Source organism: Platichthys flesus, chromosome 7, assembly GCF_949316205.1.
Source record: "Platichthys flesus chromosome 7, fPlaFle2.1, whole genome shotgun sequence".
Lineage (NCBI taxonomy): Eukaryota > Metazoa > Chordata > Actinopteri > Pleuronectiformes > Pleuronectidae > Platichthys > Platichthys flesus.
In genome coordinates, this window is record NC_084951.1 from 8,882,379 (window position 1) to 8,906,632 (window position 24,254).

General features: G+C 40.5%; 1 protein-coding gene across 1 annotated transcript; it reads left to right on the forward strand.

The window, feature by feature from the left end:
• The first annotated feature begins 813 nt into the window (after positions 1-813).
• Positions 814-22,371, forward strand: gabrd (gamma-aminobutyric acid type A receptor subunit delta). Its single transcript, XM_062392898.1, has 9 exons — positions 814-1,198; positions 11,520-11,635; positions 13,671-13,738; positions 15,132-15,352; positions 16,445-16,527; positions 16,636-16,773; positions 18,725-18,880; positions 19,741-19,952; positions 21,308-22,371. The coding sequence occupies exons 1-9, from the start codon at positions 1,131-1,133 to the stop codon at positions 21,629-21,631; spliced, it is 1,386 nt and encodes a 461-aa protein (XP_062248882.1). The 5' UTR covers positions 814-1,130; the 3' UTR covers positions 21,632-22,371.
• Positions 22,372-24,254: the final 1,883 nt, after the last annotated feature.

Sequence of the window (24,254 nt, forward strand, 5' to 3'; positions counted from 1 at the left end):
GCCTTAGTGCCTGGCCGCAATGTCACCAGGGATGGGCTCCAGTCCATCCAACCCCCTGCGACCCTACATGGATAAGTGGAACAGATAATGGATGGATGGATGAATGGATGAATGGGTGGATTTTTGGGATATTTTTATGCATTTTTGTGTCTTTACTTGACAATAAGACGAGATAAAAGGGAGTGGGTGTCTGTGGAACATGTAGGCCTGATAAAGGTGGACTGGACACAGTGTCCTTAAGCTCTAGCCTATCAGCCACCTGTGTACTGATACTAGTGATGGGGTTGAGGAACCTTTATATAGTTCCTCATCTTCTCACACAAAATTAAAGCACATTTCAACTCCACTGTTTTATTATACTGAAGCTCACTATACGCTAGGCCTGGATGTGCTAGGATTATTTGACTTCACTTACTGAGGCCATGAGAGGAAACTACCGTCTGTCAGTTACTAATGGAGGAAGATCATCTGAAACCAAATCAAGGGCTTGTGGCTTCCTCTTTCGTGTCCGTCAGTGTTACAGCCTCTGCTGTCTGCTCTTGTTCCACCAGAGAGAGAGAGAGAGACCCAAGTTCATCACAGACCCTGAGACATTAAATGAACTAATCGAGATTATTGAAATGTCTCAAACATTACATAATGAAGTCCTATAATCGTGACAGCCTTCATGTGGCCAGATTGGATCTGACGCTCAGACGGAGGGATCGACAGATTAGTGAGTCTCTCTCTCTCTCTCTCTCTCTCTCTCTCTCTCTCTCTCTCTCTCTCTCTCTCTCTCTCTCTCTCTCTCTCTCCTCTGTTGCTGGGGGACAAGCGGCGGCAGTGGATCGGTGCGTTTCAGCGGTGGAACCGGGAGTTTTTTCCCTTTTCCATAGGTGCGCTCTCTCTTTACGCGCGCTCCTGGACACAAGGACTTGGGGAGCTGAACATGGGGTCACCATCGTCTTCATCATCTTCCTCACGACCACCATCCTCAGCATCTCCAGCGCAACACTTTACTGTATGCTCGGCGGCTCAGGATCACGAGACGCGCGCGCTCGAATAAAACTCCGTGGCTGTTGTTTTTCTTCTGTCGTCGATTTCCATCCCGGGAAAGTTTCCTCCAGGTGAAACCATAACGCGCGTGTGGAATGGAGATCCCAACTTTCCTGCTGCCGAGCGTGGCTCTGCTCATTTTCGGGGGGGAAATTTTCACCAGGTGAGAACAGCCGCGCTTTTCTTTACTTCTTGCAGGTATTCATTAGGTCAGAGGAAGTTTGGATACCACATAAAGTCAAAGTGAGCTCAGCAATCAGGATTATATCACGAGGAAAGCATTACCAACCACAGTATCCTCTATATGTGGATTGTATATTCTGTGCATTATGCATTAGACAACACCCGGCATCACCTAGATCCTGTCATTCATTTGAAAAATAAAAAGAATAGATCTTCCTGCTTAAAAAAATACACCAGTCAGTTTCCCTCTATCAGCTCCTACGACGTTACCTCATGTACATTAAACCTAAATCTTGTGTACACTGAATTTACGTCACTGTCACTCTTCACATGCTTATATAAAAATACTTCTCCACACCCACAACCTGAAGTCTGCTCCCTGCTCTGCTCTGCCTCAGGGCACATGGATCTGATGACACCATTTGCATAATGCATATTCATAAGGAGAGGGGATATTTAAAAATTATTATGAATATTAATGCAGAGGACTGGGCGAGGTGACGGGGCGTCTCTTTGTGTGGCAGGTAATGTCACCCACCTCCAGGCCTGGTAGTTAGGGGTCAGATGGTGCTGCCATGATACACTCGGATAAGAACAGGTCTCCATGAATTCACAGGGAAAAACAGCAGCGGTTTTTGTCTACATATTAATATATAATATAATATATATTTGTATAGATGGACCTCTACCTCCAGTCGGACACAGTTTGCTAAAATTAGCCTCTAACAATGATCCGACCATGTTCTTCCGAGAAAAGTGAGGTGAGATAATCAAATAGTGAAAACATTGAGCCTCTTGATTGGCAAAGAGCCTAAACCCAGTGCCATTTAAAGTGACTGTACAACCTTGGCTATTACACGAGTTTCTAGGATACAAAGCAGTCGGATTAAACCAGATGGGGAGTTTTAGCTCTTTGAACTTCATAATTATCTTTTCAATAGAGTATATCCAAATGCCCGCACACTCAAAATGCCCTTGTGGACTTGTTCATGAGCTTTCACAGGCTTCCAGTTCTTGGGATAACCAGCATCCGCCGCTGAGCTCCATGTTTCCCCCACAGCCCACGCGCCTCCACTGAAAAGGTCAAAGTGTGAAGCCATTAAAGCGTCTGGTGAAATTTGGGCAAATCACTTCTATATTGTCCCTCTTGGCTGTTCACCAGTAGAGGGAGTAATAGCTATTGTAATTGGATTTTCCTGCCTCTATTCACTGCTGTTATTATTATTTTGTTCTCAGCACAATGGAGAATGTAGCCTTTTTCTTGCACCTCATTATGTGTCAGCTCTTTCTTCTCTCTTTCTTTCTTTCTCTCTCTCACACACACACACACACACACACTCACACACACACTCAGTTTTCGCGTTAGTGGCCTCTCCTCGCCCCATTCCCTCACTTACTTCTATTTTCTCGTTCAGCTAAATTGTGCCTTGCCACCTTTGGTGTGGCCTGAACTTTACACCCTTCATTTCCCCAACGCAATCTGCAACTTATTAAGAAAAGGCCATAACTGCAACAGAGACAACAAGAAGCACAGAGCTGTAAAGCACTGCAGCCTAGCAGAGGACACACAGGCCTCAATCGTAATAGTGAGAGTCCATAATAGTAATAATATGTTGTCCGGTGATTGACTGGCTTCAGAAAGCAAAGAATCCTATCAGTTGTTTTAACCTCATTGGTTGAAGGTTGATGACGAGATATTTGAAGATACACTGTACATACTCAGAACCATAACAGAGAAAATGTGTATTAGACAACGGTTGAAAATATTCCCAAGCAAATGCACTATTTAATGTTAGTTAGCTATTGTGGCCAGCTGTTTAAGAGTGTGACTTAATCTTATGTAAGAAAATTGTATATATGAACATTTACATATGTGGTATGAACCAATGGATGTGGGGCGTAGAATCAGGGAGGATTTTGAGGGATTGAGCCTTATGGTGGTCGCTTTATGGGATTTCATGATACTCACCGACATATAGAATGAAACCAAAGCTGTGTCCCAATTTAGAGGCCTCCTCCCTCAGAAGATGTGGCCTAGGTTTGCTGTTTAGACTGTGAAGGCCGAGCCGAAATGAGACGGTCTGGTCTACAGAGGTTTCCTGTAATCTGCGTAACCAGCTTCTCCCACTCTTACAGCTGTCGCCTAGCAACAGCGCTGCAGTTCAGAAAGTTTGAATGGCCCTTGGTTTTGACTTCGTTGGTCGAATTGAAGCCTGATATTTACAAGTGGAAGCATCGGATGTTTTGGCCTCATGGTTTGCCGGCACCATTAACTCTTTGAAAAAAAGATTGTGACCAAAATGCAAAGAACTCTGGGATAGGTTGGCCCAGGAAGGATCCACCCTCTGGAGCCTTCGTTTCAAGATGGCCGTATTTTGAGGAGCATTCAAAACGGGACAGCCTTCTCGTGCGGCTGTGACGCAATCAGTCTACAAATGCAGCTTCCGAAGAAGGCGGTCCCTGAAACGGGACACAGCTCAATCACAGTTTAAAGCAAAGAAGTAAATATTAACATTACAAATGTCTTTGATTTCAAATGCAGTTCTTGTACTTCATTATCTTAACGTTTCAAGCTGGTCAAATACCATCAAATCACAAATTAAAAACAAACTTACCACAAACATTAGAACAACCACAACCACAATACACATACAAATTGTATTTTTGTATTTTTATCCGGGTGAACGCTTTTATTTGTGAGGTGAGAGAAAGGCAAACTCCTCTACTGGTAAGGGGAAAGGAGTCAACCACCTTTTTCTGTGGGTTTAACCGCCTTAAAATAACCTGCATGTACCCACTTATATTGGTATAAAGTGGTATTAATGTTCAGGAAAAAAAAATGTGCACTCGAAACATCTATCACTGTGTTTGAAATTTACACCATTATAAATTTGTTTGTGTGTAATGGCAGGAGGGAGTTGTTTGACACAAATGTTGTGTCAGCTAGTTTCCAAGACAAGAGTAGTAGTAGTGTCAGTTTCAGGGGCATCCATCCATCCATCCATCCATCCATCCATCCTTCTTTCCATACCACTTATCCTTTGAGGGTCATGAGGGAGCTGGAGCCAATCCCAGCTGACATTGTGCAGGTACACCTTGGACAGGTCACCAGCATATAGCAGGACTTTCATAAAGAGACAAACAACCATTACTGTGAGCATTCTCTGCAAACAAAAATAAAAGTAAGCAAGAGAAGCTCAGTAAATGTTTCAGCTTTTCAGAGACGGGCAGTGGAGGACGGTTTGTAGACGTTTTGTTCTTACGAGGACACATGAGCGATGTCCTGAACCGGGTTTAGCAAGTTTTGACATGATGCAGCAGCATTAATCCCCAACATTTCATGATCTTTCCGGTCAGTCACGCTTGTCCTTACACCTGCATGCAGGTGACACACTCTTCTGGACTAATCCGTATGAGAGGCTGAGTCAGCGGGTAAATCCCTCCTACTGTCCTGAGAGCACACTGCCCAATAACACAGTGACTTGATCATGTTCCACTGGCTGCACGAGCGGGCTCTAATGCCTGACTCTGCTCGTGCTGAGGGGCGAGGGGGTGCAGGGACGGTTCTCTCCCCCTCAATCGAGGGTGATGTGCTACATGTGAACATTGAAAATAAGAAGTTTATTCCAATCAGATAATTCACAAATGTTCAAATTATCAAGACTTTATAAAAAGTGATTTAAAGTCTAAATTGGGCCATTTTCACAGTTTAAGGCCATTTTGACAAAACCATTATTGTTAAACTGTGATACAATAATACAAATAAGACAAGCAGAGATAAAGGAAACGCATTTGTAAACTTTCACTTGAAAGATATAATGCATAAACATGAATTCCGTATTTCTCTATCACAATTGATAAATAGAATGTTCTGACACTGCAACTGAATACAGTTATTTAAATAAGTAGTATATATATATTTGTTTCAATTGAAAATATTTGTGTTTGATAAGGCAGTAGTTAGAGCTGTAAGATTCTAGTGTAAATCTCCTGGGTCTCTCTGTGTGGACTGTGTGTGTTTTCTCCAGGTGCTCCGGCTTCCTCCCACACATGCAGATTGGGTTTAGGTTAATTGGAGACTCTAAATTATCTGTAGGTGTGATTGTGAGTGTGATTGGTTGTTTGTTTGTTGGCCCCTGTGATATACTGACGAACTGTCCAGGATGTCGCTGACTCTTGCCCAGTGTCAGCGAGGATTGGCTCCGGCCTACCCTGTGACCCTCAAAGGATAAATGGTATAGAATGGATGGATGGTGTTTTATCAAATCTTGCAATAATTTTATATAATCACTAGAACTGGCTTTGGCCTTGGCAGCAGTTTAGATTAAACATTCTTCCGTTCCAATTAATTAATTGGGGAATTGATTGTTAATAGAACAAGAAGAGAAGAACAAGAAGAAAGAAGGAAAAGCTGGCACCAACAACTGATTGATGTTTTTCCTGAAAAGATATTATTAATTAATTGTCAATTTAATCATTCGACTGATTCAACCGAAATAATACTTTCAAAAATTGGGGAGGACTCATTGTAAATTGCTGAGTATCTTTCTATTTTTATTTCCATCTTTTTGTATTTATTTGTATTTATATTTTCAATTCTATAACATTGTATTGTATTACTGGGACTAGTCATTCCCTTAAAGTATAGAACCTCACAATTTACCAACAAATAAACAAAAAAATCACCAAATCTGACATAACAGCTACAGCTGCTTAAATTTTCCATGAGGAGAAATCATTCATTATTTGACTCATAAAAACTGCAGTTCTTCATGTACTGTAAGTGTTAGTAGTATGGCATCATGCTCATATACTGTCACAATAGTATGTATCTAGTATGTATCTGCTGAGTTGAGTGTAGTAAAGGGAGCAGTGTGTGTGACTCTCATGCTGTCCATCCAGCTGCTCAACACCAAATGTCACTTTATTCAAATTTGTAGAAGCTTCTTCAGTCTCTTTGAAAACACAGAGGAGAGTCACTGACCTGAACACGAGCCCTGCAGCACTTTCCTGCAGGGCTGTTTTGTGTTTTGTTCTCACATGTTAAAAATCATTGGTGAAACAATGCAGGCAGTCACTAACAGTAGGACAAGTCAAGAAGACCCTTCTATTAGAGTTTGAACAAGGACTGATAAAAGTTTGGACAGTTCAAAGTCTTGTCAGGGTGATTTCACTTTAAAACACATTTTAAATTGTGTCTCACTTTATTCTGATTTGTCTTAGATAACATAAGATAAAATAACAGAACATACATACATACACTGCAACATAAATCTTATTTGTCTGCAGATTTCATCTCACCAAAGAAATTAAATTTAAGATACAAGGTACAGATATGAACCATTGACCATCTTACAAAGTGTATTTTAATTCAGGGTCCTAAAACGAAAGTTGGCGATAGAAAAATATATATATATATATATATATATATATGTCAATAATAATTGCTGTCCCTTCTCGTGAAATATGGACCAACCCTGGCATCAGCACATTTACAAGGTAGTAAAAAGTTAGTAGTGATTCAAAAACATTCAATGCATATAAATATATATTCATTTTATACACTCATGGCACCTCAAGCAAGATCAATGATTTTAATATTACAGCATCTCAAAGCATAAAGTTAAGTAAGATGACAGGATGGATCTGATGCATCTCAGTCTTTTCTCAGCCTTAAATACGCCACTGGTAACACTGGAATAATGCTTTGCCTGTATTTGTACATGTGCCCACGGTTGCCTGAGTATGTTGCATGTATGTGACTCATACTTTCCTGCTGACTGAGGGACACTTGGAAGCAGGAACATGCCAAGAGATGTAAGAATGTGCCCACAGAGGCAAAGACCGCTAGAAAGCAAACATGAACATGAGCAATGTAGGTTTTTACTTTTCATCCAAATATTAACTTGATTTTTGATAAAGAGTGTTTGCTGTATTTTTACCTGGACTCAAGGATACACATGTTGGGTTTTGGTGAGAAGCAGTGAATGTAAGCATAGCCTAACTGTTTTTACAAGAAACTTCAAAAATATTTCATCAAATTAAATGACTCAATGGACAGATTCAACAGCCAAATATTATTCAGCTGTCATATTCAAATTAAAACTATATATGCGATTTAAATGTGTTTTTCATGTTATTGAATTCCAAAGGCCACAAATAACCATTTCAGCTTCTCCAAATCTTAAGCTGTAATTTTTTTTTTTAACACCACTCCCCATTTTCATTGTTATTTATATGAAAAACACACGTCAGTGGGTTTAGTTGGACAAAGACAGACGTGTGCTTGGACCTACAAATCAAAACCCAGAAAAAGATAAATACAAAAGTTAAATAACAATTCATTTTCATTTCATTTGATCAATTGACTGGAAAATATAAACACATTGAATAAATACATTTTTTCACCTCTGGAATTACATATTTAATATTTAATGTGAATGTAATGGAGTCAATAAAAAGATCAGTTTGAATGAAAGAAACAACCCAGGTCTTTCATTATCACTGTGAGCTAATGCAGTGCAAGCACCAGTGCTTAATTATGTTTATTATGATTTAGTTACCTAGTTACCTGAACATAAGCACAGTGTTGATTTGTTAGTGTATGCTGCACATTACAATAACAAGAAAAACGGCATCAATTTGAGCGAGGCCATCACTATTTGTCTTTGCTCTCGTCCTTCTTCTCTCCCCTTCTGTTAAATGTTAGCTCTTAAACAGACGAGTGCAGATCCAGACCTCGGGAGAGACGTTTAATGGAAATTAAAATAAAGGAGGAAGAGCGGCATCTGTAAACACACTCTCTCTGCTCTTTGTCATGCATGGAGGGGTGAGAAAATAGAGAGGCGCCAATGTTTTGTGAATCTCCCCAGAGAGCAATCAAATTTTCGCCCCCCATCCATGTCTTTATCAAATTTACTCACAGAGCTGCCTGAGAGCTGCGTTTCTGCAACTGCCACTGGCTGCAACTAAAGGGAGGGCAGCACGAAATAAAAAAACATTTCCCTTCAACACTCATTTAAGTCATGGCAAATCAATCTGCTCGGCGGAGAGCAGCATTTAATTTAAACAATAATCTGTGGCAAATTAAATAAAAGCTATTTTTGCTCGTATTCAGGATTTATGGATTTGAAAAAAAATCAAAGAGGAGGGGAATTATTAATTAAAATCTTTATTGTTGACAGCGTTTGCCTTGCAAAGCATTTCAGATTCAAACTCCCGCAGGGCACAGGAAGTGATGCGTCTGTTACGTTTGGAAAACAATAGAAGAAGAGCTGTGCACAAATAACATGGTCTGCAAAGAAAATCTAAATGCATCAGAAAATAAATATAATAAATATTATTTTGTGCTGCTGCCATGAAACATCTAGAGGGGTAAAAGTTACATTTTGTAATCTGTAACTGTAACTACAGAAACAAAATACTTTGTGGTATTCGTAGGAAAGAGACACTAAAGAAAAAGTCAAACAGGACAGGTCAGGGAAAGAATGAAAAATACTTCAATGTCACAGTGAACTCATTCATCTGATCACCATAGGCACAACAAGTACTGGTAAAGTTAACATCAGATTAGATTAAATATGCTAATAGAGTCCTATTTGCACTTTAATTGCCTTAAAAGTCCAAAAAAACAACAACATGGCATCTAAATGCCACAAATATGCATTTTCTATTCATTTATTCTCCTAACCCATATGCAGCTTCTATTTTTCTAACAGCACTTGCCATTTCCCTTGTTCCCATAAGCAAGTGAAGGTTAACACTTGAGAAGACACAGGCCAACAAGAAAGGTCAAGGATTGCCACCCTAATGAAAGTATAGCAAATACTTTAACGTCACAGTGAACCCATTCATCTGAGCACCACAGTCAGAGAATATTTCAGTACAATTAATATTAGATTACACTTAATAGACTGATACAGTAGGATTCTCCCTGAGCAGACTCACACACACACACACACTTCCCCAGTGTCTCTTCGCTCTGTGTGAGCCGGCCTGTTCGACCTTGGTGTGTGAAAAGCTCTTTCCTTCCAATTTTAGAAACTGCCAATGAAGAGATGCAGGAGCCACATAGTGATTAATTAATTCAGCCAGTGGCCCCATTCATTTCAGACATGACCGTGATTGCCAGACTCAAAATGCAACTCAGAAGGGATCCACTCAGGAAACATTAGAAATGTGTGTTTTGTATAGAAGAGGATGTGCCTTTCTGGTTTCTTGTTGTTGTTGTTGTGAAGGTCAGTTTTTGGTGTAGTGTGAGTGAGCCTAATGCTTTGCAATCTAGTAGGTCGACATCCTCAAATGTCAGCCTCATTTCAAAGGTCAATGAATGGCTTTTCATTGTTGGTCAAAAGAAAGGCCTTCGATCAAGCAGCCATGGGGTCCCTGTCCCCACCACAGGCCGATGTGACGCTGAATGTCACAGAAACCTTCAGTTTCATTTAATTTCTTTGTTGCACATCAGTCAACGCTGGAGGACAGTATTGCCTCTAAAATGTAAGTAGCACAGTATTTAACATATCTGAAATTAAGGGTTGATAAAGCTTCTGCCTTAAAAGAATAATTATATTACAGCGTTGCCACGCATGACGGGGTGCAGCCGTGTTGACATGAACTGTGGATCTGCATGCAGTCTGTGTACAGGCTCACTGATTTAGAATGCAAAACTGCCACCTGGTGGTATCAGGGCTGTGCTGCTCTTCATTAATCCTGCACCAGGCTGCGGGACCTCCAGCAGTCCCTGGGGGCTCCGGGGGGCCTCATGGGAGCCCCCTTTAAACCAGAAAATACATTTGATCTCACTTAACTACTCCCCTTGTGAGAGGTTTGCGTAACTGGAAGATACGTAAGTGCCGTTTAAATGATTATGACACGCTCCCAAACCAGAGACAGTGATGTAAATATGTGCCCACTTGTTCAGACTGGAAGGAGCCTTAATGAAAACCCATTTTAAGTCAAATGAAAGGTGGTTTGAGGCTCGTGAACTCGAGCCTTTGTGATGCTCAGTCTGATGCCACACTCCTAGATTTTAATCTGCTGTCTGCTTCCTCATGGAGACGCAACTGAAGAGAAATACGACAACCACGCTTTAACTGATGTGACGTTTGCACGATATTATAAGCAAAGATATTTGAAAGGAAATAGCTGATGGCTTCTTTTTTTTTGCTGAGGTTCAGTATCTTTGATTGTTGTCATGCAAAAAATCTCAGAGAAAGAATCTTCAAACACGCTGCTAATTTATCACAGCATTTTCCGTCTGCTAATATTTTAGTGCACACCATGTTCTTAGTATCCATTATAGATGTAAAAGCACAGGGCTGAGATAAAGTAAAACATAAAAACAGACGGTATGAATAAATAAGTACAGGCTTTCTTGAAGCCCATAAATTATACACAGTTATTTGTACTGTTGTAAGTTAGGAGACTGTGTAATTTAAAAATGCAGTAATTATTCATTTAAAACACCTAACATAAATACACAAAAGTAAAAAATCTAATCTACAGCAGTATTAAAAAATAATGTTTTCTATGTGTAAAATAACACATTGGACTTCTACCTTTATATTATATTATTTTTGTGTCGATATTGTGTCTGAAATAATCAAACAGTAGTGTTTGTGTTCACCTAATTTTTGCAAAAGGCACGTTATTGAGAACATCCACAAATCAATAAACGCTTAATACACTTTATTGGGTTCTTCTAAACAGATGACACTCAAATTTTAAGTTTCACAAATCCAAAATTTGCCATTTAATCGAAGTTTGATGTGAAGGGTGTTGCTCATATTAATGAGAATCATCACTCACCTTGTTTTTCCTCTCAACTCTGTGGAGCATTTTAGTTTCTTTCAGCACATAGTTTTATTTTTTTCAGGCTTTTCAAATTCCCCTCTTACCAACCTCATTCCCAGGCCAGCAGCAGGCAGCTGCTCTCTGTGAAGAAGCTCTCTTATCCTGCAGACAGATGAAATTAGCGATTAGCTGGTGAGCCTAGCGGAGCATTGAGCAGCCGGAGATATTTCTTATCTGCAGCTGGTGGAGGCTAAAACAGATACTATAACACTGGGTTAATATTGGGTTAATAAATATACCTGTTAGTTTACACAGCTCCAAAAAAAGAGTGGTCAGAAGGATTTGAGTTGAACCAGTATTATTTTATTCATGTCTCTTATTTAAAGTTACTCTTTAAATCTGTGTATGTTACTGACTGTATCTGAGTCTCTGGCAGGTTTTCCTGTGGACACGCCGTGAGGCTGGACGACCCACTGAAGGCTCCTGTGTTTGCTGTGTGTCTCCTTTAGGGCCATGCTGAGTGACATTGGGGACTATGTAGGTTCAGACATACAAATATCCTGGTTACCTAACCTGGATGAATTAATGAAGGGCTATGCCAGAAATTTTCGCCCTGGGATAGGAGGTGAGTATGAGATCTACTGCTCGTGGCGTTGGGTTGCACTTCACCCCCTCACATTTACAGCCATCCTTAGCATGTGTCCGTGTGCAGCATTACAACGAATCTGAATTTAGATCTGCATTTTCAGTAAAATGTTGTAGACACCAACAGAGCTTTGCTGAAGGGATTATTGAGGACACGGCCCATCAAGGACAAGATGGGTGGTGCAAACAATGTGCACAGCTCTGGAGACTTCGCTAAGAATGGCTGCAAGATGTGAAACATCCAATGACCACAGTGATAGATTTCTCAATCTCACAGCTTAACTCAGCTGAGCAAAAGGTGAAAATGTGGAACAGGAGCGTGTGCACCATACGCCTCCAGAGATTATCATAACGCACCATCGTGTGGTCACTACATCCCTATTGATGTACCATCGTAATGTGAAAATGGAAACAAAAGGGGCTGCTATGACCATTGGGGAATCATGTCTGTGACTTAGGTTATTCCCTACATTCAACTCATGTCTCATGGCCTTTTAATGTGGAGTCATGTTTGTGTCATAAAACATTAAATAAATATGAAACTCACATCATAAAAAAAAAAGCAGATTCAATTGCAAATTAACTAGCATTCACAAATATGGGTTGAGTTTCAGATACATTGGAGATGATCCAAAGTGCATATGCAAAAAACCCAAATTTTATTTTAAAGAACAAATAATGCAGACAAGACATCTCAAATATCAAGCCTCAATTATCACTTCCAGCATCAGCCCATATTAAATACAATTCACATCCATGATATATGATATTGTCTTTTTTCCAAAACCTTCGAGTTAGGAATTTGATTCAAAATATATTAAAATTATATAACATTCATGTGGCCTATGCTTTTTCTGATTAGACTAACTAGTAGTGCATTTAGCCTCCCTGAGCGTTTGCAGTGGAGCAGTATGAATACTTTTTAATGAAGTGATACATCCACAGTGAAGATGTATGATTTGTTTGTGCTTTCGTAACTACAACTTAAGAAAGCCCAAGCACACAACTGCATCTCTACCACTTTTAACTCTCCTGACCACAATACATCAAAAGGGGTTATCATCAAAATAAAGAAATACATTTTTGGGAATGTTATTTGCAAATGAACTGTCTCTGCATTTTAAAGGTTCACAAGACAATTGTGAATCTGACTGTGTTTGTGTTATTGACGTTGCATTAAAGTTTTATGAAACAAAATCAACACCACATTTACGTTGCAGTGCATTCAAGGTGAGACTATGCAATGCAAACATTTACATAAAATTTTGCATAATAAATGTATTATGAATCTGGACACAGCTACCGGAGGATAAGTGACATCAGGTGACTGATGATGTTCATCTAAACTCTCTCCTGCTGACCTTGTTAACCTGCCTGTTTAAATCACCTCACACTATACATTCCATGGGGTATGGTGAATAGAATATCATAGCAGAAATGGGCGTGGGAAGGTGTTAAATGTTGGGGAGTGGTAATGTATGATTCCTCAATGTTCAGTATAAATAGCCTTTCTGTCTGTTCTGCATTAGCGAGCTCCCCCTGTGGTTTCTGCCCTTGAGCATCCGATCACAGAGGCACACTCCATGCTAATCATATGGCAAACCGATGGGTGAAAACGCTACTGTGTGTTAGTGTGTTAGTGTGTGTGTGTGTGTGAGAGAGTGTGTGTGTGTGTGTGTGTGTGTGTGTGTGTTTGTGTGTGTGTGTGTGTGAGAGAGTGTTGGCAGAAGCTCACTCTGTGCGAGTCCATGAAAGCCCAGTTCTGTTCGTGAAAGCCCTCAGTGTGATGTGCCACTTAGCCTGGTTAAACTGGGTAATGCTTAATCTCTATGCACTCTAGGGGTGTTTGAGACGTGGGAGAGTGGTGGGTTGGGGGGGGGGGGGGTGGATGGGTGTTGGCGTGAGGATGGGAGGGACTGATGGACCAGAGATGGTCTGTCTGTCCGTTTGTTTGTGTGTGTTTGAGACAGGCAGGGGGCAGGTTGGCCTTCTTTTCTCACTTCTCCCCCCCGCAGGTCCCCCTGTGAACGTGGCCATGGCCATTGAGGTGGCCAGCATCGACCACATCTCTGAAGCCAACATGGTAACTTTCTTCTTCCTCGTTCAGTGAGATTCTCCATCATGACTCAATGTCTCTACTGCGCCAAAGATCAAAGATTTGCTATTTGCATAATCCTGATTCATCCCACTTGAGGGTTTGAAAGTGCTCAGTGTGAACATGTGTGACACGTTGGCTGACTTGCTGGATAATTTGATACTTTCGTGGATTTCGCTCAGTATGAACCAAATCTAATGGGACGATCCTTTTTTTCTTTCTTTTTTCAAAAGCTCTATAAAGTATTAAATAAACTTTCTTTGTATAGTAAAATAGCAAAAAATGCGATCTGGAGATCTTGCAGCATTAGAGCACAGATGTATATTAAAATTGTTATGGATGAGGCGAGTTTAAAGATAAACAAAACATAAAAATGATTGAAATAGATGGTAAGGTCAGAACAAGGAGAAAGCACGTTGTCTTTAGAAGAGCCGAGAAGAGGATTTAGCCAGACGGCGGAAACTTAAATAAATATGGAAATTTAATTCTAATTCTTTCACAAATAGAACAGCTATTAGTTTAATTTACATGTACAGTACAAATGAATAGAATTAGTTTGTCCTCTCCTCTAATTATGTAAAATAATTATTCTATATAAATAATTGATTGGATGAAACAAATCAGTGAATTACTTTTATAATTTAAGGGATAATTCAGCAACTTTTGCACCCACGTAAATTAGAGTAGCTGGTGTTTCCAAAAAAACTGAATCCTTCACTTACCATGATGCAACAGTTTCTGTCAGAGTTGTCACAATTCCTCCAGAGTCATATCCCATCTACACCTGGAGTTAAAAAGCATGTTTGGTAATTGGATCGCAATCAGATTGAGTTACCACATGAGAGAACAGGTGTAATTGTACCCAAGATGCATTGCGGATAGCTGTAAAAAGCCAAACCCTCTGGTCATGTGCAGGTCAGTACACAAGCCGCCAAACAAACACATTAATGCAGCTTTATGGATTTCTTCTGTTCTTCCTCTCTTCTGTGGAAACGAGACGAGGATGTAATCTGAGCTGGACAGAGACAAATATTAATACCAGCTCTAAATGTAATCAGGTTAAAATCATAACTACACAAAGGCTGGATAAGAAATATATTTTAAATCCAGGTGTAAATTGAGTCAAAGACATAATATAAATCTTTTCACGGGCTAAGAAGTGACGTTTTGACTTAACTCACCTTTATTTGTGAAATTGGTTTATTTCTTAAGTTATTTAATTCTATTTAAGTTTATTTGCTTTTATTGCGACTGAGACTTGAGTCTATACTCAACAACAGATTTGTGCAACGCCTGTTTAACAAAGTGCAGGTTTCAGCATTTTTTGGGATTTATTTATTTATTTGTTTGTGTGTGTGTGTGTGCGTGTTGTACCTGGCAGGATTACACCATGACGGTGTTCCTGCGGCAGAGCTGGCGCGATGACCGCCTGTCCTACAATCACACCAACAAGACGCTGGGGTTGGACAGTCGCTTCGTGGACAAGCTGTGGCTTCCCGACACCTTCATCGTCAACGCCAAATCCGCCTGGTTCCACGACGTGACCGTGGAGAACAAGCTAATCCGTCTGCAGCCCAACGGAGTCATTCTGTACAGCAGCCGGTATGAGCAAACCAGACAGATTTACACCGATCAGACACACAACCAGTGAGACTCTTTACCTCTAGCTGGGTGATTGAACGTTGACAATTTTCTTCTATGAGCAGCTTCTTTCCTGTTTTTTAAAATGTAAGATTTCAGAGCTCTCAGACCTTTGAGGGCACAGTTTCCTTCCTTTTGCTGTCGTCAGGCATGAAAATCTCTCCTGGCCCACGTTGTGATCTGACAGTGAACTTTTTTCTGTGTTATCTTCTTAAACACGTTCTGTTCTTATGTGATTGTTGTGAAGGTTAAGATAAAGCAAATACAGAAGTGAATTACAAAAAGAGTCAACAGGGATTTTTCATAATGGGTCAGGAGAAAACATGAAATGTGATCTCCTATAAAGATTTTCAAATCAATTTAAGTTTTGAAGACAATTTAATTTATAATTTGATTCAGTCTATATATAGGCCATGTATAAAGAGATGAATCATCCAGTCATCCCCACTTCCTCCCACTATCCAGAAAAGTAGCCATAATATCTTGGATACGGACGCTGCCATCTTGCGCCAATGACATCATTTGGAGCCTGAGCCTGCAATGTAGTTAGTCCCTTCATCAGTTTCTTGTTGATACACAGTTGACCAATGACGAGTCAGTCACAGCTGTCAATCATGACATTTCTCCATCAAATAGCTTACTAAAAATGTACACTAAAATAACAGTTATTTAACATGTACTTAGTTTGGTCCATGTCCCTTCCACCAACATGGAGGGTAGAGGGTTCATGTCCTATACGACAACCAGCCACCAGGGTGAGGCCAAGATTCTTTGGCTTCTCTTTTGTTGTCCATCTGTTTCTACAATCTATGATTCAGTGGAACTGCTCTCACTGTTTCAGTTTTTACACTTAACAGAGTGAGTACAGAAAAAAAACTTGAAGAAACCAGAAGCTAAACAGTAACCTGCACCATATATGCTGTGTTTGCTGATAAGTTCACCATTGAAGCTGTGTTAGATGAAAATAGGTTATTGCTGTGTTCATAACTTTTGGGAAACCATGTTCCTAAGGGAGAATTTTAGGTTTTGATGACTGAGCTGTTATGTTCCCAGAATCACTTCGACCGTGGCGTGTGACATGGACCTGACCAAGTACCCCATGGACGAACAGGAGTGTATGCTGGACCTGGAAAGTTGTAAGTTTAGGATTCACCCCACCTTGTTTTCATGATGTACTGCTGGAATGTGTTGATCTCTTCGTACGGTGATCTATTAAAGGTAACAGAAATGTTGTTTCACTCCAGACGGTTACTCCTCAGAGGACATTGTGTACCACTGGTCGGATAGTCAGAAACACATCCATGGCCTGGACAAACTGGAGCTCTCCCAGTTCACCATCACAGACTATCGCTTTGTCACTGAGATGATGAACTTCAAATCTGGTGAGCAATCATTTTCACTGTTTTTCTTCAGTTGTAACAGTAAGACTTGATACAATCACTGAGACACAGCTCCAGTGCATCTGAAATCACTGAGGGGGTCAGAGGGGGATTTAAAAGTGACGGACATCCAAATAAAACGTATCCGTTCATATCCATTTGTAGCTGCTTTTATTTGGATCAAAGAGTCATAACGTGCAAATGCAGATAACTTCATGTCCGTCTGTGGTAAGAGTCACATAACTTTGTGGAGCCTTGACATTACTTCTAAATCTAAGCCAAAGAAGCGTTTGCAGTTAAAAGCTAATGAAGCATGACCTGTGCATGATTATAGACAATACTATTGTTAAGTTTGTTTCCATGTTCCCATCTGTTTGGTGTAAGTAATATGATTTAAGGATGCATTAAGTACAAGAAAGGACGTTAGGACAACCATTAAAAGAGTGTGTCCATCCCTAATGTGAATTCTGATATTAGATTAGATGCCACAGTTGTAAACACACACACACAAACACCTGCACAGACTCTTCTTCACAAAGGTCATCAGGCTTTTGAAGTTGGGTGTGAGTCAGACAGCAGAAGGGAGCTAGTTGCAGTCAGAGCTGAACTTGAGGTGCAGTAGGTTGGCAAACTTTGGCTGGAATCTTTATGAAAACTTATAACTGTTGGATCTGAAAACTCTCAGTATGGTCCTTTTGTCCAAAGTACAACCGGCAAATGCAGCAACTGCATAGGCAGGACTTTTTGTGTGAGCGAACCTTAATTTAAAACTCTGCTTATGTGAGTGCAGGTCCACATGGCATCCATGCAAGCCCTTCAATTCAGACCATGCCAAAGCAATACCAAACAGCTCGGGAGGCAATTTTCTGTCGAAAACTGACCGAGTCTGAAAGAAAATGAACTGAGCTTGATCCGAACCCGACAGGCATTCTGTGTTTTCTGTCTGAATCTGACCGTAGCCCAATTGTTTCTGCTGTTAAAGGCTTGTGTATTGTAAAAAATCAATAAGAAAGCCCAGCCAACATGATTTAACCCGACCCAGACCCATAATTATTTCCCAAAAGATTCTCAGAACTCTGACTGCGAGGACATTGAAGACATGCTGAAAGTAATTGAGGCCTGTGATTCATATTTATGATTTACTTCTGCAAATAAACTTGATCACTTCAGTGCAGCTCGTTGCAGCAGTTTCCTGAGCCTTAAGTTTATCTATTTAGCAAACTAGTATTTAATAAGGAAAATGTATAATAAAGAAGCTATATATCTTTTATTTCCCAAAACATGCCGAACCGTGACCTTAAAATCGAGTTTTATTCCGAACTGTGATTTGTGTGTATCGGTACACCTCCGCTGTTGTGAGGGCTGTGCTGCTGAAGGTGTTTGAAAATCCACGTAACAATATTTGGACGATACGCAAACTCTTGCACCCTGAAGTTGTCCAGCCGTGGTCGGAGGGATCCAAGCTCAGCTTCCGGCACTGACTGACATGTCTCAGTTTTGATTACCATTTGAATCAGAGCACACCATCGTGCACTCAGCAACATTTCCAGCCCATCACACAAGGTTTCTTCTGTGTTTTTTTTTGGCGTTATGCACTATTTTGAGTTTTTGGACTTGAAAACCTCTGCAGATTACTTCTGAGGCAAAACTTTTTTCGTTTTCTTTTATTATTTTTGTTACTTCAGGCACTTCTGTGGTTCTATCTGATGCATAGAGGGAATGGATGAAGCCAGGCGTGCTGCTGAGCCAGGCAGGAGGTTTATGAGATGATAGGAGTTGCTGCTGTGAAGCTACAGTCTGCAACATTACTTTATGTCTTACATCAGGAGGTTTTGCCACTAGGGGCACAAGCGAGCAGAGTCATATTCTGTGATCTCAGCGTCTGTGAGAGAACAATGAGATATTTACCTAATGTGAAAATAGCTTCCTCACAGTGTCTGTTATCTTTTTCCAGCTGGACGATTTCCGAGGCTCAGTCTTCGCTTCGAGCTGAGACGTAATCGTGGCGTCTACATCATCCAGTCATACATGCCTTCCATTTTACTGGTGGCCATGTCTTGGGTATCCTTCTGGATCAGCCAAACAGCAGTACCTGCCCGTGTATCCTTAGGTATGTATGAGTTTCAAGAAGCCTGTTTTTCACTTTTTTCCAAAACAAAAGTGGTAACTTGTGGTGAGGTAGCGCAGCTTGCTCATTTGCAGGATGTCGGTGACAACCATGCTATATTTAAAGCCTTGCCTATAATCGAGCTACAAGTGAACTGATCATCCTGGTGGTGGCGCCAATGAGAAGACCATGTAGATGCTATTTAAAAAAATTCTCAACTTTTTGGGACTTTTGTATAGATTAGTGCTTTGTCAGTGTCATCATATGGAAATGTTTTCGATGAAAACACTATCATGATGCTAAACAGGTGTGAATATTTACGCTATTTTTTAAATTTTAGTTTAGCATGTTAGCATATGGAATTCCATAGACTGAATATAAAGATGGATTAATACAGACCCATACTGCAGCCAGCCATCAGATGGCGATAGAAGTCTTTTGGCTTCACTTTTTTGGCGCTGTCATGTCGTCCACCTTTGTTTCCAGTCTGTGTGCAGTAAGGAACACGCTGAGCTTCAACTGATGGGTATGTCAATAGTTCTGCAAACATAAAGTAGATTTTTACAATTCACTCTTAGGATGACATAAAAAGATGAACCAAATTGTATGGCAGTTCATCCATCACCTAGGATTCTTCTTTCAGGAACCAATTAAAGTCTGCACAGAATTATGGCTATCCACACAGTCGATATTGAAATGTTTACAAGGTTAATCCTTTAAGATTGCTGCCGGTGATAGTCCCGGACATCCACCCAATAGATATTACAGTATGGACCATAGTGGCTTACATTGCCATCCACTGAACCATACCGCTAACACACAAAAGCCTAACCTGTACATTATTACTTTCCCTCTTTCTACAGGGATCACAACTGTTCTCACCATGACCACGCTGATGGTGAGCGCCCGCTCCTCCCTGCCACGAGCCTCAGCCATCAAGGCGTTGGACGTCTACTTCTGGATCTGCTACGTGTTTGTGTTCGCTGCGCTCATAGAGTACGCCTTCGCGCACTACAACGCTGACTACCGACTCAAAGAGAAGGCCAAGGTGAAAGCCAACAAGCTCAGCTCTGAGGTGAGGACATCATTCCCATCATGTACTTCCATCAGCAGATAACAATGGGTGGCTGCAGGGGGTGTGAGTAATGAGCGTGCCTTTCAAACACAGACCTGGTCTGCACTCCGAGCCCCATTGCTGACAAGCATCAATCCCACTGACCTTCAACAAGACAAATCGTTTGTGCAGAGCATGATGGGAAAATTGGCCCACAGGGAATAATAGCGATTGTCATCATACTGTCTGTTTCCCTTGATCTAGATGCTCATCTTACTGGAGGTAACTTTAGAAAAAGATTTGTCATGATTGTATTTTCTTTAAATAAAGAAATACTACACAAAACATGATGAGTTGCTGAAAACAGAAGAATAGTACAAAAACAAGAAAGGATGAGTAAAGTGGGTGAAACTGAATGTGAATGTTGTGAGTAGTAACTGTAGTGACTGTAAAAGCTCAAGCTATAATTAACCATAGTTATATTTACATTTTCAAGACTGAACTCGAGGAATTCATAATCTCAATTTTTTTCCGACTTGGCTTTATGCAGTTCTGTATTTTCCTGTTCTATTATCAAAATATCTTCTTAATATTGTTAAGGGCGAGCGGGTTTATTGCACAAATGAAAAAAATAATTAAATTCCAACTATGGAAGTACCTTGAAAGTTATTCATGTAAATACGTTAAGATTGAGAGGTTTTTAATGAAGAAAATAGATTAAGATGTTGTATTGTGCGATAATGAGGAAATTAATTCTAAGATAATGAGAACTACGTCAAAATATTAAAAGATAAAGTAGTAATATTATAAGATTCAAGTCATAATTGATAAGAACATTTTTATATTACAAGAATAAAGTTGTAATTTCATGAGAAAAAGTCATAATATTATGAGAATACCGATAAGAATAGTAAGAATAGGTAATAAACAGCAAGGAGAACTCATTCTTACTTTCCACTTCTGGATCCAAACATTTTAACTAATCACATTGTCGTTTATTGCACAATCTTTTTATAGTCCTGATACAAGCCAACACATTTATATTATGACTGTATTCATGTAAAATTAGGACTTTTAAAAAAAGGCTTCATGTTTTACTGCTGTTACTGAAATGTCATACTTGTCGTATTATGACTTGAAATCTCAGGTTGTTTTGCTCATTAAGTGACTCCAAACAAAATCTGTAAATTTGAGGGATATGGGATTCAAAACAAAATGTTCGCATTTATCTGTATTTTGCACATCCAGTCCACTAGAGGGCAGATGGGCTTACTGTCACATTTGCGTGCTATCTTATCAAATTGCAGAAATGTCTAACATCTACCAGGTAACGCCTCAGAGAACACTTACCTGCCTTTCTCTCTATCTCCCCACAGTCCATTGTAAAGAACGGCAAACAGGCCATGGTTCTGTTCTCCCTGTCGGTTACTGGCATGAACCAGGGTGTGATGATCTCCAGCCGCCAAGGCCGGACCCAACGCTCCAGCAGCGAAATCCCTGGGGAGGGCGGCACAGAGGAAGCTGAGCCGAGGAGGAGGCGGTCCAGGCAGACAGAGGAGAGCGAGGAGGAGAAGAAGTGCTGCTCCAAGTGTGTCTGCAAGCCCGTCGACGCCGACACCATCGACATCTACGCCAGGGCCGTGTTCCCTTTCACTTTCGCCGTGGTGAACGTGATCTACTGGGTGGCATACACCATGTGAGGAGCAGGCAGAGGGCCTGAGCCAGTGGCTGCCGTCCAAAGGCTGTATATAAGAACCTGCTGGAGCTGGGCCACTTCAGTGCTGTCGGACTGGTGCAGCTGAAATATACTGCAGGCCTCAGTGGGAAAAAAAACCCTCAGACGAAATGAGATGTTACAACCTGTGAACGTGGATGTGTGGTAATTAATGGAAGTAGAGATGAGTTAGCAGAACTTCACATCTTGAAATACAAATGCAGAACTGTGACTCACGAAGGGGAAAGGACGAGGTGTTGGAGATTCACACACTCAGTGACCGCACCAATCCGGAGTTCCATGTCATCCTGTTATATGAACTCTCTCAACGCTGGACTCTACAGCAAAAACACCCTGCTTGATCGCCCCGCAGCACCGACCACACGCTCACATCTCTAAGCATACGTTAGCTGAACTAACCTCGAAGCCACAATCTGGAGTGAACCGCCTGTTATCTCGAAAAAAAAAAAAAAGCAGGAGCGCCGCCCCAAACACGAGGATAACACGATGAGGTGTACTACTACTATTCTGCATGGCTGATAACGCCCCCACCCCCGTCCCTGGACATCACCACCACCCCGCCCTTCTCTTTACTTCTTTCTTCTTTGGTCCTCTACCCATTTTTTTTTTTCAATTCATCTTTTGTTTAGGACACAGTCTGGAGGGTCTTTATCTCCTGCTGCCAGTTCTGCCTGTTTCCCCTCAATTAAAGGACTTCCTAAACTACCTGTGTGTGCGTGTATGTGTGTGTGTGTGTGTGTATGTGTGTGTGTGTGTGTGTGTGTGTGGGGGGGGGGGGGGGTTCCTGGCTTCTAATGTTCACTTGAACCTAAAATCCAAACAGTTGCTCGGTGTATTAAATCAGTGGTTCTCAACCTTTTTTCAGTGACGTACCCCCTTCGAAGAAAAAATTCTGCAGAGTACCCCCTAACCAGCGCAAAGCATTTTAAACTCCATCAATGTCCATAACATTGCTCATTTTTAGTTGTCTCTCTTGAACTATTTCGAAATAAAAAGATATAAAAAATAACTATTATTATCTCAATATAAATAAAGATTTGTGCACAAAAAAAAAAAAAAACATATTTTTTCAATATTTATCATCTTAAAATATCTTCTTTAAGGATCGAAAAGAATACTGACAGGTAGCTTGTTTCCCTCTGCTTTGGGGAGGCTTTTCGAATCGTGTCTTGAGATGACCTGAATTCAGAAAGTTTCCTCTTAAAAAACTCAGGTGGCTTACCAACATGACTTTCATGTTTTGTCTGGAGATACCGCTGAAGATGTGGTGCTGGCTAATCTCTCCCAAAAGAAAAAACAAAAAGTGTAAATAACCCAATCTATGTTATTGTTAATATTGTTGAAGTGGCTTTCTGTCATTTTATTGTGAAATATTTGCTCGCTTTGAGGTCATACAATTTCATTTCCGCTTTTGTATTACATGCTTTTATTTTGAAAGGGTACCGGTAGAGACGCGGACTTGTTATGAATCATTAACTTCACAACGGAAAACTTTTACGTTTTAGCGAGGCTCCGAAGAGGCACAAGCTCTCACGGTGTTGTTTAGGGAAGGCTCTCTGCTCTGGTTTCGCCTTCTTTGGTACTTGTCCCTCCGTGTTTCAGCAGCATTGCTGTTTTCAAGGCAGGTGATGACAGGTGATGACAGGTGACGTGTGCCAGGTTGGGTCAAACCATCGGTATGGGGGAGACTCTGTTTTTTTAGGATAATTAAATTGAAAAGCCTACTGAATATAACATTTAGTTCATGAACTTACACTTATATTTTATTGAATGTTTGTTAAATAACAATTTTTCAAGGATTTTTGAATGGATGCTAATTTTAAATATATAAAAACAAAATCTCAAGTACCCCCTGGAGTACCTTCAAGTACCCCCAGGGGTACGCGTACCCCCATTTGAGAATCACTGTATTAAATAATACAAATGCTGAATCATTTCACTAAAACAAAAATATTGGCTGCAGTGAACATTTGTTCAACACATTGGCGAAAAAAAAGGCTCTAATTTGAGGGATTATTAATAATTGACTCGTAGGTTCAGCCGACGGGCCAAGGATTGTGCTCTATTAATAATTTCACACTCTTGTCTGTCGTCTGAACTGAGAAATAGCTTTTGGGAAACTGGGGGATGAGGAAGCACCACCGCTTCTGTCACATTTCTTCTTGTTAGAGTCGACCTCACTGCATTATCACTTTGCTCCCAGGTCTTTTCTTACATCATTCTAATTCTAATCTTTAACTACTGATTGAAATTGGTATTGTGTTGTGCTATTCTAAGAACCTGTCAGTAGAGGTAGAGTGTGACCAGCAGGAATGCAAAGGATTCATCCTCTGAGGACCATGAGGGTTCGTTTCATAGCACTCTGGAGTGTACAAGGGGAACCCTTTGCCTGATGATGGTTTGAAAGAAGATATCAGTGGGTCACCAACATTAGGATGAATTCTCTGGGGACCATTAATATATCCACCTGGTAAATTAAAAAAAAAAAAAATGAATTAATTATATTAACTTATCTCCAATTATCAATATCAGTACAGGTCTACATATGTTATGGTTAAACGTCCTGCTTGTAATTTTTTATTTTAGAT

Coding starts and splice junctions, on each gene's coding strand:
- gabrd (XM_062392898.1), top strand. CDS start 1,131: ATGGAGATCCCAACTTTCCTGCTGCCGAGCGTGGCTCTGCTCATTTTC. Junction 13,739..15,131: donor ACATCTCTGAAGCCAACATG/GTAACTTTCTTC, acceptor TGTACCTGGCAG/GATTACACCATGACGGTGTT. Junction 16,774..18,724: donor GATGATGAACTTCAAATCTG/GTGAGCAATCAT, acceptor ATCTTTTTCCAG/CTGGACGATTTCCGAGGCTC.